The sequence below is a fragment of the Bos indicus x Bos taurus genome, chromosome 4, assembly GCF_003369695.1.
Source record: "Bos indicus x Bos taurus breed Angus x Brahman F1 hybrid chromosome 4, Bos_hybrid_MaternalHap_v2.0, whole genome shotgun sequence".
NCBI lineage: Eukaryota > Metazoa > Chordata > Mammalia > Artiodactyla > Bovidae > Bos > Bos indicus x Bos taurus.
The window spans coordinates 19,970,242-19,985,768 of NC_040079.1; the positions used below are offsets into that span (position 1 = coordinate 19,970,242).

Below are 15,527 nucleotides of genomic sequence, written 5' to 3' on the forward strand. Positions count from 1 at the left end.
AAGCAGGGTGACAATGGGTCATAAATAATAGACTATATATATATGCATATAATTGTTCCAATAAGAGTTTTTATTGCCTCTCTCTGTGTTGATATTTGCACACCTGGATCATTAGGGTTTAAGCACAATTCACCTAGTGGCTGTGCCCCAGGTTATTACAGTCAGTCTCTAGGAAAAGTGGAACTGGTTTTGCTAGAATGGTCCTGAAGCCTCAAAGCAAAAGAACAAAAATTCTTAAAACAAAATTTTTTAAAAATACACATTGTACCGGTCAGTTAAGTTTGCTCTGCTCTGTGGCATCAAACTAAAGTCTTAAGTCTCTGGACAGCATTTGCCAGTCAGAGAGATGAGTCAGTTTTCCCTCCACAGAACATTATGTGTAGTATTGACAGACACACAGCGTTCACATCGTTGTCTTAAGTATGGAAGAGTTCCTTGAGGGCAGGAATTGTTTTATGCCACTCTTTTTTTTTTTTTAATCTCCTTGGAAGAAAAGTTATGAGCAACCTAGACAGCATATTATTAAAAAGCAGAGACATTAATTTGCCACCAAAGTCCATCTAGTCAATTCTATGGTTTTTCCAGTGGTCATGTATGGATGTGAGAGTTGGACTATAAAGAAAGCTGAGTGCGTAAGAATCGATGCTTTTGAACTGCGGTGTTGGAGAAGACTCTTGAGAGTCCCTTGGACTGCAAGGAGATCCAACCAGTCCATCCTAAAGGAAATCAGTCCTCAATATTCATTGCAAGGACTAATGCTGAAGCTTAAACTCCAATACTTTGGCTACCTGATGTGAAGAACTGACTCATTTAAAAAAAACACTGATGCTGGAAAAGATTGAAGGCAGGAGGAGAAGGGGACGACAGAGGATGAGATGGCTGGATGGCATCACCGACTCAATGGACATTTTGAGTTTGAATAAGCTCCGGGAGTTGGTGATGGACAAGGAGGCCTGGCGTGCTGCAGTCCATGGAGTCGCAAAGAGTCCGACGCGACTGAGCAACTGAACTGAAGCTTTTTTTTTTAAAGTATATTCTCTGTGCCCAGCAGAGCCTGACATGTAGTAGGAGCCCAAGGATGCTCGATAGTGGAGGAAGGAAAGGAAAGATCAAGGAAGGGAAGGAAGGAGGGAAGGAGGGAAAAGAAAAGGGAAGGAATTCAATTTCTATTGAACACTTAGAAAGTGAGCAGGGTGCGCTCCGACATTATAAGTTGTTTCTTTAAGTTTTTCCCATTCATGCTGCGCAGTTCCTCCACTAGCGCTATGGCCCTTCTCGACCTCCAGACCCAATCGTCTGGTCTCCTAGACACGCCCACTACTCCCCGACTCGCGTTCGCCCGGCGGCTCAGTCACTGCGTCTGCGCACGCGGAGCGCTCCGCCGCGCGCCTTCGGGGCGGGGTCCCGAGCAGGGCGTTCCGCCGCGGGGAAGAGGAAGAGGAAGTTGGGGGACGGTCCTAGCCGGGAGTGAACCGGAAGTGCAAGCGCTGCTGCTTCTCCTCGGCCAGGCGGAACCTGCTCTGCTGGGCCCGGTGGCCGCAAAAAAAAAAAAAACAACACTTTTCTTTCTCCCGCCCTAACGGTCGCCGCGGCCAACTGCCTCGCCCGCCTGGCCGCCTACCCCGCCTTCTCTTCTGTGCGGCTACCGCGCGGCCCTGTGTCCCTCTCGCCCGGCGGTATCCGCTTGCCGCTGCCACCGCCGCCTCGTCTTGCTGTCCGGCCAGCTGGCCCGCCCCGCTGCAGTGATGTGCGACAAGGAATTCATGTGGGCCCTGAAAAACGGAGACCTAGATGAGGTGAAAGACTATGTGGCCAAGGTACGTGGAGGAATGAGTGGAGTCGGCGAGAGCACGGAGGTGGGATGGAGAGGAGGCTGAGGAAGCGGGGGCGACCTCCTGGGTGGAGGTGGCGCGGAGAGAGTGGGAGGCTGGGAGCGTCTAAAGCCGAAAACTGGGTCCACAGAAAACGGTCGCGTTCTGGGTCAGATAACTGCCGTGGTGACACAGGGTCTTGCCTTCTTGGCTTCTCGGGGGAGGGGAGAGTGGATGACCAGCTCTTCTAGAGTCGCTTATGAGCACTGAGGACTTGAGTTTGGCCCTGTTCGACGCCAGCATTACTTCCAATCTTTCTTTGGATGAGGTAATTCTCCATCTTGGACCTGCCCACTACTGAACGAAGTAACAAGTGATTAGAATAAGAGTAACGTTTTCTATTTAACTTTGGGCATGTTATGAATTTTTAAAGTATTTCTTGACCGTGGAAAAAAAAAGAGTACCGAAAATAGCAGTAGTTAAAATTCTGAAACTTGGTGTCACTTCACTGTGAACTCTTAACTTTGGGTGTGGCCTCTTTCCTCTCCCCCGCTGCAAAGAATAACTTAATTTGCTTCCAGTGGTCAAGTTGTCAGTTAGCATCTGGGAGTGTTTAAGATACTTGAGTTTTCAAACCAGCGGGTTAACGTCAGTGATTCCATCTTTCTCCTAGATTCCATCAGAAGTGCTTACATGTGTAATAAAAAGTAATGTAGTTTAGTCACAGTACATTTAGGGGGAAAATCATGATGAAGAAAGCTAATCTCAAACCTAAACCCTAGTGTGAATCCACGTTGTGATGGAGTGGTAAACTTAAAATTCCAATGGCCTGCCTTTGGACCCTGAAATGACGCCTTGTGTAATTATGAGAGAACTTATATGTGATTGTAATATGGTGGTGATCTAAAAAATCTTCCAAAACAAAATAGGACTTTATTACATAAATATGGAGCACATGTTGTTTCTAAAATGTATAACTTTGTGACATGATCATGGAGGGCATCTTGCTCAACGTCTAAAAGCTTGAGAATCTGATCCAGCTTCTAGTTCTTCAAAGGCTGTGACCACTGGTATATGATGCTGTGTTTCTGTTTCACAGTGGAGTGTTAGAAGCAAGTAAGCAAAAGCAGAGTTTCTTAAAACTTACAGGATTGTGCAGGGCAAGCTACTGTTAGTTTTTACTCTATTTAATACCATTGCAATCTAGACATTCCGCATGCAGATTATCTTCTTAGTCCTTTGAGATGGATTTTTAGGATACTGTTAACTGCCTTCAGCTAGTGGGAGTCTGAAACCAGTCTTTTTTGGATCTTTCAATGTAAGGTTAAAGGAAAGAAGTTACTGGGAACTTTTCATGGTATGATTCCAGTGGTGAGACACTGCATGCAGTACTCTGGAAGTGAGTGGGCTTTTGTTTTTCTGCTAATGGTGGCACCTAGTTTATTTTATGTTCTTGAGATTTGAAAAGTTAAGGACTGAGCTTGCAGCTACAAAAATAACATGCTTTACATAGTGTCTTCCTGTTACATTATCCTTGTGCATCTTGTGAAGTAAATCTTTCTATTGGTCCCATTTTACAGATAAGATTACTGAGATACAGGGTGCATATGGGGGGAAAAAAAAATCTAGTTACAGAGATAACAAAAGGAAGGCAGAACTAAATTGCTGCCTCCCAGACTTCGACTCCTTCACTGCTCCACAGTCTCACAATCTAAACTGTAATTGTGAAAGTTTATGATACCAAGATCTCTAGCAGGACATTTCCAAGGTCCACGTCCAGGCAGATTATGCACAGTTTTCAGTCTCACAAAAACATTTGTGTAAAAATAAGTGCTAGTAACAATGGATTGATTTGTTTTCGGTTTTTAAGTTAGGTCATTCTATTCTGTTTAATTTTGATTTTTCCCTAATACTACCATACTGCCTACACTCATTAACAAAAAAGATGTGCATAAGAGGGAAATAGACATCAAAAGAAAGTATTAAGAACTGATTTATGCAAAAAAAGTAATTCTTTGAACAGATCATGGAGCTTTTTCTTTTCTTAGTTTTTATGGAGTAAAAACTAAGAGACTGTTGAGTCTCTTAAAATACCTTTGCTTTGTTAATGAAAAATGATAAAAAACAAAACAGCCAAAAACTAGCCCTCCATTTTTCACTGACTGAGCTCTCCTATTGTGCCTTTTTATATTTCAAGTCCTCCTAACATGGTTTCTTCTGCCCAGCCTCCATCTTCCCTGCTTATTCATAGATTCACCTTTTTCATCTGGTGGGCAGTCATTATTATTTTCTAAGTTTTTGTTGTGTACAAAGAAAGTACATAAAGAAACATGTCTTGTTATGTAGTTTTCCTTCTAAGGGGTGAGAATCTTTAAAATAGTCTCCTGAGTACACCTGTGAAGATCTCTCACATTGTTAACATATAAGAATGGACCTGTAGGTGAAGCAGTTTAGTATTTTTCCTTAAAATTAATGTTTTAAAAAGCAATAATTGTACTTTTCTACTGACTTCTGTACAGAAGTCTGGAGTATGGATAGGCATAAATTGTTGGCTTGGGGGGAATTCTTGAATTCTGAAAAATAAATTCAAAGTTCCAAAACCATTGAAAATTATATGTTCCTAAATGAAAAAAGCAACATATAAAGAAAAACAGATTATTCCATGTTACATGCTTATCTGATTCATCATTAAAACAGTATCTGAAGCAGTTTGGTTTCTTGACTATAAGAAACTAAATATAAAGACTATATTAATTCTTCCATTTTTATTGGGCACCGTTGAGGCCCCCAACACTTTGCTAATCTTGGCATGATAGTGATGCTCAGAAAACTTAAACATTAATGTTCAGCTGACCTCTGGAAAAAGCATTCATACTGATAAGGTAGCATGTAGATTAAAAGTAACATCTCACATATGACAATTTGTTCAATTGGAAAACAAGCGAAAGACACAAAGTAGGATATTCATCAGCAATGGTGGTAGTAGTCACCGTCTTCAGTCTGTGTGATTCATCTGAATGCCTTATTTTTGCCTTCCATTTCTGCCTTTATGTTAATTTCTCCCATTGGAGTTAATTAGGCTTTCATTTGAGCTCCAGACATAGTAAATAACTGCATTCAGATAAATCCTGAATGTTTCTATTTTTCTTGTCCACCTTCTAATGACTTCATGACCCACCCATTTGCCCAAACTAGAAATTGGGGAATTTCCCCAACTTTTTGAGTGGTATCAAGACTACCTTATTTCTTAGTTCCTTTCTCTTAACATCACTACTTTAAATTAATTACTGCTTAACCACCTGGACTATATTTTCCTTGACTGTAGTTTCTCTCTCGTCCCTGGTCAGCTGGAACATCTCAGCTGGAGGAATCTCTGTGTAATAGGAATCTGAGCGTCTTTTTCAGCCAACCTCCTTCATTACCCTTATACTTTTGTGATTCCCCATTATTTATTTTTAAAAGGGCCAACTCCTCCTTGGTTTGGCATCCCAGATCATGAAGATCTGGCCTATGCTGGCCTTTTTAAACTCTCTTCTCTACATGTGCTCTGTTCCAGACCTCACCAAGCTCTTTCTTACTTGTGTATTTTCTTCACCTGTGATCTTTCATCCTTCTTGACCAAGTCAGCTCACCGCAGTCCCTAAGTCCTACCTGGTGAGCTGTTTATCCTCTTAGCTTAACTATCACCTCCTCCAGAAAGGCATTTTGACTTCACATGGGGTGCTGCTGCTTCTACTGTTTCACTTACCAAATTGCTATGATTTTGTTTGTGTGTCTGTCTTTAATTAAAGGCTGTGAGCCTCTGGAGGATAGATACATATATCCTTTTTCATCTTTGTATCTCCAGTATGGTGCCAAGGAATCTCACACATTAAAAGCATATGTTCCAAATAAATCCTTTATATTCTTAAGTTCACTGTAGTTTTAACATCCTGCATTAGTTATGTAATAATAATTATCATTGACAGGATGACTTATTTTGGCAGGTACTGGAAAGTACTCTGTAAGAGTTTTACCTCAATTTTTATTTGCCTTTTACCAAAGCATTTCAGTATAGGTAATTGCATTCCCATTTAAAGATGAGGAAATTGAAGCTAAAGAGAAGTTAAGTAATTTAACAAGATCACAAAATAAGTAGCATACCTGGGATTTAAACACAGAGCTGTCTCTACAGCCCATATATTTTTCACCGGATCGGTCTGCCATGAAATGGTTATCTGGCTTCTTAGCTCACAGTAACTTACTTAGCGTGAGCACCTTAAGAAGATGAGAAACGGGCTTGCAAGAGGCAAGCACTGCTGCTGCTGCTAAGTCGCTTCAGTAGTGTCCGACTCTGTGCGACCCCATAGACAGCAGCCCACCAGGCTCCGCCGTCCCTGGGATTCTCCAGGCAAGAACACTGGAGTGGGAAGAGGCAAGCACAAGTTACTTGATTGTGAATAAGGCGATGGCACCCCACTCCAGTACTCTTGCCTGGAAAATCCCATGGACGGAGGAGCCTGGTAGGCTGCAGTCCATGGGGTCGCTAGAGTCGGACACGACTGAGCGACTTCACTTTCACTTTTCACTTTCATGCATTGGAGGAGGAAATGGCAACCCACTCCAGTGTTCTTGCCTGGAGAATCCCAGGGATGGCGGAGCCTGGTGGGCTGCTGTCTATGGGGTCGCACAGAGTCGGACATGACTGAAACGACTTAGCAGCAGCAGCAAGGATATAGTAAAATGGCTATAGTTTTTTTAAATTTTAACTGTTTACTTTTAAAATTGTTACATTTGGAAATAATTAGCATGGAGACTTCTCTGTAAACTTTAAGTCTTGTCAGGTGCTATCTTTCTCAAAGTGTTCCTAAAGAAACTGATTGATGGCTTGTGGAAACGTGTGTGCGTGCACGTGCGCGTGTTTAGTTGTGTCCGACTTTGCGACCCCATGGACTTTAGCCCGCCAGGCTCCTCTATCCATGGAATTTTCCAGGCAAGAATACTGGAGTAGGTTGCCATTTCCTGCTCCAGGGGATTTTCCTGACCAGGGATCTAACCTGCATCTCTTGGATTTCCCGCATTGGCAGGCGGATTCTTTACTGCTGTGTCACCTGTGAAGCCCTCATAGTCATACATAATCTTATCATTTGTATTAATAATTATCCTATAGAAAAGTTAAGTTGTGTCTGTTTGCTTTAAGAAGAAACAAAAGTTAACTGAGGCATTGCGATTTCTATTCAGAATGGTTTAAACAAATGGCACTTTTTTCAAAAAGTATGTTCTTAAAACTTTATTTGAATACTGTGAAGCCACGTAGAAGTGTAACTGCTTTTATTTATCACATCAACCCATGAACATAGTTAATTTGTTAACCTAATATGAGAGATTTTAGAGATGAAGAAACAAAGCCAAAGGTTAAACAACTTGCCCAAAGTCCTAGAGTTCTTGAGTAACAAAGCTGAGATTTTAAGTCAGTCTCTCTGACGTCAGAGCTCTTATTACTTAAGCATAACATTGACTTTAATTTTTCAATACTGGTAGATACCTCAGGGATGCTATATTATTGAGTATAAGTATTAAAAATAATCACAGCAAGATGGTAATTATCCGTTGAGACTACTTAGAGGTGAGCTTTGTGTTTAGTTTTGAGACTCCAGCTCTCAGGTGAACGCTTGTGAGTTGTATGGATAAGTAGTTACCTTAGAATCTCCAGCAGGTCTGATATATGTACTCTTGTTTACGTGTGCTTCTGTTTCACTTGCTGTGAAACACTAGACATCAGGTCTCTCTCTAACTTCTCTTTCTCTGTGGTTTTCTTTCCCACTCCAGCCCCTTTCTAGTTACACCTGCCTTTGACATTCTGATAGGTTGAAAAGCAACAGTTGTTCATCTTGTGAAAGAAAAAGATCTCTTGAACCTGAGGAAAAGTATCAGCTCTAATCCTAAGAAATTGCATGACTTATTGGGATCACTTTTCACTTTCCTAATAAAATAGGCAATTGAAAAGAGGTTCTGATTCAAACTATCTTGCATATATGAGTTTTACATAATTTCCTCTTTTTTGTTTCTTTTTTACATTACCAGTTTCTTTCTTATAAAAATGTGTCACTGTGTTTAGGCCCTTTCTGCAGCAGGGCTTGTGACCCAGTCAGAAAGCCAGTAGGTCAGCTTGTGTAAAAAGGTGCCCTCAGTAGATACAGAATAGTTTAGATACTTTTCTCTGTCTCTTACTTTGAACTTAAAATGAGAAGATCTTTTTTACATTGCAGGAGGAGTGTTTACTCATATGTACATCAGCTATTTGTCATGTTTTGCTTTGAGATTCTAAACATAAAAAACGAGGGCAAACAAGTAAAAGTGTAATAAAGCTGATTTAAATTTTAAAGTAACATACTTATTATTTAAGGGATAAAGCTGTATTGATAGAATCATCAGTTCAGTTGCTCAGTCATGTCTGACTCTTTGCGACCCCATGGACTGCAGCACACCAGGCCTTCCTGTTAATAAAATTCAACAAAGTACCCCTTGCCCATTATCCCTACTAGTGTTTTTTTATTTAAAATACAGATTTTATTAGGTTTTTTTAAGACAGAAAAGTATAAAAAAAGACACAATTTGGTCTGTAATTCTGCTCTCTAGATAATTACTGTTACCTTTAACAAGTGAAATTAACTCAGGTACAGACTAGAAAGGAGAAGGCAATGGCACCCCATTCCAGTACTTTTGCCTAGAAAATCCCATGGACGGAGGAGCCTGGTAGGCTGCAGTCCATGGGGTCGCTAGGAATCAGACACGACTGAGCAACTTCACTTTCACTTTTCACTTTCATGCATTGGAGAAGGAAATGGCAACCCACTCCAGTGTTCTTGCCTGGGGAATCCCAGGGACGGGGGAGCCTGGTGGGCTGCCGTCTATGGGGTCACACAGAGTCAGACACGACTGAAGTGACTTGGCAGCAGCACAGACTAGAAAATACAGCACCTGTGGCTCTCTGTGCCAGTACCTCTGAACAGAGTTAGCCATTCTTAACACGGTCACGTAAGTAATTCCAGAAAAACATTGGAAAACCCACTTACTCATCCATTTCCCCACTTTAAAAAATTATGTACACTTCTGCACTTTGCTTTTTTTTAATTCCTTAATAATTTATCTTAGGTTCCACATTACATTTATTCATCCCTCCTTTTTAAATGGTGCATATTATTCCATTTTATGTATATACCATAATTTAACTAATGCTCCATAATAAACATCTTTTTTCTGGCTCACATTATTGTGATTACCTTTATATATATATAGATATGTTTGTATGTGTATACACACCTTGACAGTTTCTGAGGCCATAGCTCTATGACCCTCCTGATGAGTTTTATCAACTTAGACACAAGTCAGCAGCACAAGACCATCCCTAATGACGTTGCGTTTTTAGCTCTCTGAATAGGTGATTTGCATGAGGTGATTTAATGAGGAAATGAAACATCAGAACTTTTAGCATTTGTATTCATTTCCTCAGATTTCTTGTTTATACCTTTCATTTTTCTAGTAGGTAATTGGTCTGGTTTTTTAAATTGATTTGTATGAGCCCTTTATAAATTAATTTTTTATCGTACATTTTGCAAGTCTTTTTCCTGGTTTGTCTCTTGGCTTTATCTTTTTTTGTTGTTTTCAGTTCAGTTGCTCAGTCATGTCCGACTCTTTGCGACCCTATCAATCACAGCACACCAGGCCTCCCTGTTCATCACCAACTCCCAGAGTTCACTCAGACTCATGTCCATCGAGTCAGTGATGCCATCCAGCCATCTCATCCCCTTCTCCTCCTCCCCTCAATCCCTTCTAGCATCAGGGTCTTTTCCAATGAGTCAACTCTTTGCATGAAGTGGCCAAAGTACTGGAGTTTCAGCTTCAGCATCAGTCCTTCCAGTGAACACCCAGGACTGATGCTGTTGTTTTACAGCAGTCTTTACTTTTTATGTGATTGAATTTGTCACTTTTTCCCCTTTTGTGACTTGGATTTTGTGTACTATTTGAAGAGACTGTTTCTTCTCTATCAGATTATGAGTAAAGTTGGTCTTTTTTTTTTTTCCAGAACTTCTGGTTTTCTTTTCTTTTTTTTTTTTTTTTCTGTTTTAGGCATTTGATCATTTTGTTAATTATTTTATGGGAAGGTATGAAATAGTAATATAGTTAGTGTATTTTTTTAGACAGTTTCCACATTTATTGTAATTCCTCTTTGCCTGCTGATCTGAACTATTTTCTTTGTCCTAAAGAAAATTCCAATATGTTTCTTGCTCTTTTTCAATCCATACTAAGCAATTTTAATGGTAGCTTCATAATATGTTTAGTATGGGATAGAGCCACTTTCTTATATTCCCTTTAGAATTTCTGCAATAGAGTTTCTTTAAGAATTCTTCCTTTTTTTCTGTCATTTTAAGGAAACTGAGCATTTTGGGAACCAACCTTACCTTTAACCCATATGTCTTCATAAACATTGCATTTTCTTTTTCCTGGAATGCTTGCAGCATGTGATCTGAAGACATGCTGCTTTAGATTTTAATTCTTTATGAAATATCTCAGAGTGGGAAGGTATGATACAGTATGGCAGTATTCTGTATCAAAGTATTTGGAACAGCAAAGTTCTGTTTAGGTAATCAAATCACAGCTGAATTGATAATTAAGAATTACTTTATGGTACTATATCCAGGCCACCTTGTAATGAGAAATGTGAGTGAAAGTAGTTTTTATGCAACTGACTTATTTTTTTAGTCTGCAAAACACTAATATGGGTGTAGAGGACCTGTGGTCAATGAAATCAACGAGAGAAGAAACAAAAATGTAAGCTGACCTGAGAGAATGAAGAGACAGAGTCACATTACCTTCAAGTTCCCCAGACCTGTACAATAACTACTGTATGTAAATATAACCTTGAGCTTCAGGAAAAGTTTAAAAGATTTGATCTACTTTTATCTCTTATTTAAAAGTCAGAGACAAGTGTGGTATATTTTGGAAAGATTTCTGTTTGACCATATAAAATAATGAGTATTTTGATACTTGGGCCTAAATTATTAGCCATCTGAAAAATTTAGATATCAGAAAAAGATAGATAATGTTTTTCCTATAGTATAATAAATGCTGTAATAGCAAAGTCCTTGTCCTGAGGGAATTTGGAATATTGTTATTGGTTTAACATGATTGAGTGTATTGACTTGAATTAAATCCTCCAGTTGTGGCTAGCTTATTAACCTGATCACTTTCAATGAGTTAGTTAACTGCTTAGAGTTTGAATTTCCTGAATTGGAGAAAATGGGGATAATGATACCTACTTAATATATGTAAACTGTATACTATTTTCCCTGGAATATAGTGAGTGCCGATAAATGTTAACCATTGTTATTAATAACAACCCAACATTTGTTTAGAAGTAAAACTACTTAAAGATCATCTAGTCTACCTTCCTCATTTTGTAAATGAGGAAAAATTAGATATGAAAGGATTTGACTCAGATTATACTGCTAATTAGGATTAGGACTTCAGTTCACTTTTTCTGACTTGAACAGGTGCCTTTTCATTGCATTGCACTGTTTTCTAATGAAGTGCTTTATATAGCTATTACCACTGTTGTACTCTTTTTTTGTTCCACTCTATTTGCTTGGTAAATTTCTGCTTATTTTTGAAGTTTTTGTTTTGCATAACGTTTCCTGTGTTATTAATCTCTCTTTTAAGCCAGTGTAGTATGCTGATAATATAGAGCTTTCTTGTTGTATTATGTTTTAGTGTAGAGTTGCTTAAACTTAAGACTTAGAGGCTTTTGGCTTGACTAACAAGTCATTGGATTTGAGTTTGAAAAACTGTGTGTGGCTTAAGAAACTCTTTCTGTGGAATATATCTCTTAAGTTTTGAATGTTCCAAGAGTTTTGTCTTAATGAATGGTTAAAAAAGCACAGGTGCCAGGTATAGGAGTGTATCACTTGTTATTATTTAAGTATTTGACTAATGCTTTTCAAACTGAGAACACAGAGACTCCTCAAAATATTTCTGCAAGTCTCGATTTAATTTACAGTGTTTGTAGACAGGCATTTGTTTTCTTGGGGGTGGACCTCGCAGCCTTTGAGCCCCTTCCTGTTTTTGAAGAGTTCCCTGCTATATATATGGCTTCCCTAGTGGCTCAGAGGGTAAAGCAGTCTGCCTGCAATGTGGGAGACCTGGGTTCAGTCCCTGAGTCGGGAAGATCTCCTGGAGAAAGAAACGGCAACCCACTCCAGTATTCTTGCCTGGAATCCCATGGACGGAGGAGCCTGGTGTAGACCACAGTCCACGGGGTCACAGAGTCAGACACAACTGAGCGACTTCACTTTCTTTTCTGCTATTTATATATAGTATGAATCTTGGTCAGATGCAAGGCCCAGCTCCCACTGCACAAGCAGAAAAGGACAAATAAATTGCTTTCTTTTGCCCAAAGTTTAGGAAATGGGCCATAAACCAAACATGGCTAATTGGGTGCTTTTATCTGGAGCTGATACTCAGGCACAGGAAAAGATGAAGTGTCTGCAATAAAGCATCCAGTTTCCAAAAGGAGAAGTAATGTCTGTTGTGGCATCTTTTCTCTACCCAGGTGGTTCATGTCACAAATTTTGATTTTGATTTCTTGCCTTTAAGCTTCCTCACTTGATTCCTGCCCATTTACTGAGTGTGGTTCTTCAAATGTCTCAGCAATTCTGAGAGCTGCTTTTAATATCTGTACGTTTCTGTTCATCACTGTAAATTGGTTTCTGTTGCTTGCAGTTAAGAACCCCATATTAATTTTTACCTGCCTGTCTGCCCTGTTGTGCTATATAGTTTTTGAAGTTAGACCTTATCTTTGTATTTCCAGTATTTATCACATTATCTCTTACCCACCTGTAGTTTAGTTAAATTTGAGTTGAAGTATCTCCAACAGTTGACCCTTCCTTCATTTTTTCCAAAGCTTTTTTTTTTTTTACCATATTCCTCTTTAAAACATATGTTCGTAGTATAAATAATATTTCTTCATTTCCTCACTTAAAGCTCAGTTTCAAACTACTCTGTTCACCTTTTCCTTATTACTATAATAGTGAAAAACAATAGTAATGATAGCAGGTATAAAACTAACTTCCACTTATAACCTCTTATGACAATCATTTTAGAATTTCAGTTAAGTATTTTCAAATTCTTAATTTTGTTACAGCATTACTTACAGTAGACAAGATACGGAAGCAGCCTAAGCATCCATCAGTAGATGAATGAAGCATGTGCCATGTGTATATATGATGGAATATTACTCAGCCATAAAAAGAGAATGAAATAATATCATTTGCAGCAACATGGATTGACCTAGAGATTATCATATTAAGTGAAGTAAGTCAGAGAAAGACAAATACTGTATAGTTTCACTTATATGTGGAATCTAAAAAGCAAAATAAGTGAACAGAACATAACAAAACAGATGCATAGATAAGAGAACAAATAGGTGGTGGCCAGATGGGAGGAGAGTGGGAGAGTTGAGTGAAATAGGAGATGAAGAGTTATAATCTTCCAGTTACAAAATAAATGTGTCACAGGAATGAAATGTACGGTGTAGTGAATATAGTTAATATGGTAATAACTTTCTATGGTGACAGATGGTAACTATACTTATCATGGAGATTATTTTGAAATGTTTAGAAGTGTGATATCACTATGTTGTGCACCTGGAACTAATGTAGTGTTGTATGTAGGTCATTTATATTTCAGTTAAAAAATAAGATTACATATGTGATAAAAGCTTTTAGTAACAGCATTTGAAAATATTACCAAGAAAAACACTCAAATATGTAAATAAGTCTTAAATGTGTTTCCGTGTTCAGTTCAGTCGCTCAGTCGTATCCGACTGTTTTCGACCCCATGGACTTCAGCACACCAGGCCTCCCTGTCCATCACCAACTCCTGGAGTTTACTCAAACTCATGTCCATTGACTCGGTGACGCCATCCAACCATCTCATCCTCTTTCGTCTCCTTCTCCTCCCACCCTCAGTCTTTCCCAGCATCAGAGTCTTTTCAAATGAGTCAGTTCTTTGCATCAGGTGGCCAAAGCGTTGGAGTTTCAGCTTCAGCATCAGTCCTTCCCGTGACTCTTCAGGACTGATTTCCTTTATGATGCACTGATTGGATCTCCTTGCAGTCCAAGGGACTCTCAAGAGTCTTCTCCAGCACCACAGTTCAAAAGCATCAATTCTTCGGTGCTCAGCTTTCTTTATGATCCAACTCTCACATCCATACATGACTACTGGAAAAACCATACCCTTGACTACACCAACCTTTGTTGGCAAAGTAATATCTCTGGTTTTTAATATGCTGTCTAGGTTGGTCATAACTTCTTCTAAGGAACAAGTGTCTTTTAATTTCATGACTGCAGTCACCATCTGCAGTGGTTTTGGAGCCCCCCAAAATAAAGTCTGACACTGTTTCCACTGTTCCCCATCTATTTCCCATGAAGTGATCGGACCAGATGCCATGATCTTAGTTTTCTGAATGTTGAGTTTTAAGCCAACTTTTTCACTCTCCTCTTTTATTTTTATCAAGAGGCTCTTTAGTTCCTCTTCACTTTCTGCCATAAGGGTGGTGTCATCTACATATCTGAGGTTATTGATATTTCTCCTGGCAATCTTGATTCCAGCTTGTGCTTCATCTAGCCCAGCGTTTCTCATGATGTACTCTTCATATAAGTTAAATAAGCAGGGTGACATTATACAGCCTTGACATACTCCTTTCCCTATTTGGAACCAATCTGTTGTTCCATGTCCAGTTCTAACTGTTGCATCCTGACCTGCATACAGGTTTCTCAAGAGGCAAGTCAGGTGGTCTGGTATTCCCATCTCTTGAAGAATTTTCCACAGTTTATTGTGATCCACACAGTCAAAGGCTTTGGCATAGTCAATAAAGCAGAAATAGATGTTTTTCTGGAACTCTCTTGCTTTTTCGATGATCTAGTGGATGTTGGCAATTTGATCTCTGGTTCCTCTGCCTTTTCTAAATCCAGCTTGAACATCTGCAAGTTCACGTATTGCTGAAGCCTGGCTTGGAGAACTTGGAGCGTTGCTTTACTAGCGTTGTGAGATGAGTGTAATTGTGCAGTAGTTTGAGCATTCTTTGGCATTGCCTTTCTTTGGGATTGGAATGAAAACTGACCTTTTCCAGTTCTGTGGTCACTGCTGAGTTTTCCAAATTTGCTGGCATATTGAGTGCAGCACTTTCACAGCATCATCTTTTAGAATTTAAAATAGCTCCAGTGGAATTCCATCACATCCACTAGCTTTGTTCATAGTGATGCTTTCTAAGGCCCACTTGACTTCACATTCTAGGATGTCTGTCTCTAGGTGAGTGAGCACACCATCATGATTATCTGGGTCATGAAGATCGTTTTTGTACAGTTCTCCTGTGTATTCTTGCCACCTCTTCTTAATGTCTTCTGCTTCTGTTAGGTCCATACCATTTCTGTCCTTTATCGAGCCCATCTTTACATGAAATGTTTCCTTGGTATCTCTGATTTTCTTGAAGAGATCTCTAGTCTTTCCCAGTCTATTGTTTTCCTCTATTTCCCTGCACTGATTACTGAGGAAGGCTTTCTTATCTCTGCTTGATATTCTTTGGAACTCTGCATTTAAATGGGTATATCTTTCATTTTCTCCTTTGATTTTCACTTCTCTTCTTTTCACAACTATATGTAAGGCCTCCTCAGACAGCCA

At 39.4% G+C, this 15,527-nt stretch overlaps 1 protein-coding gene across 1 annotated transcript in view; it reads left to right on the forward strand.

Annotated features, from left to right (window-relative positions):
• Positions 1-1,454: 1,454 nt before the first annotated feature.
• The window catches only part of MTPN (myotrophin), a 78,045-nt gene continuing 63,972 nt past the window's right edge, over positions 1,455-15,527 (forward strand). The window contains exon 1 of the mRNA XM_027538902.1: positions 1,455-1,817. Within this exon, the coding sequence (XP_027394703.1) occupies positions 1,746-1,817 (72 nt within the window). The 5' untranslated portion in view covers positions 1,455-1,745. The remainder of the gene's footprint in view (positions 1,818-15,527) is intronic.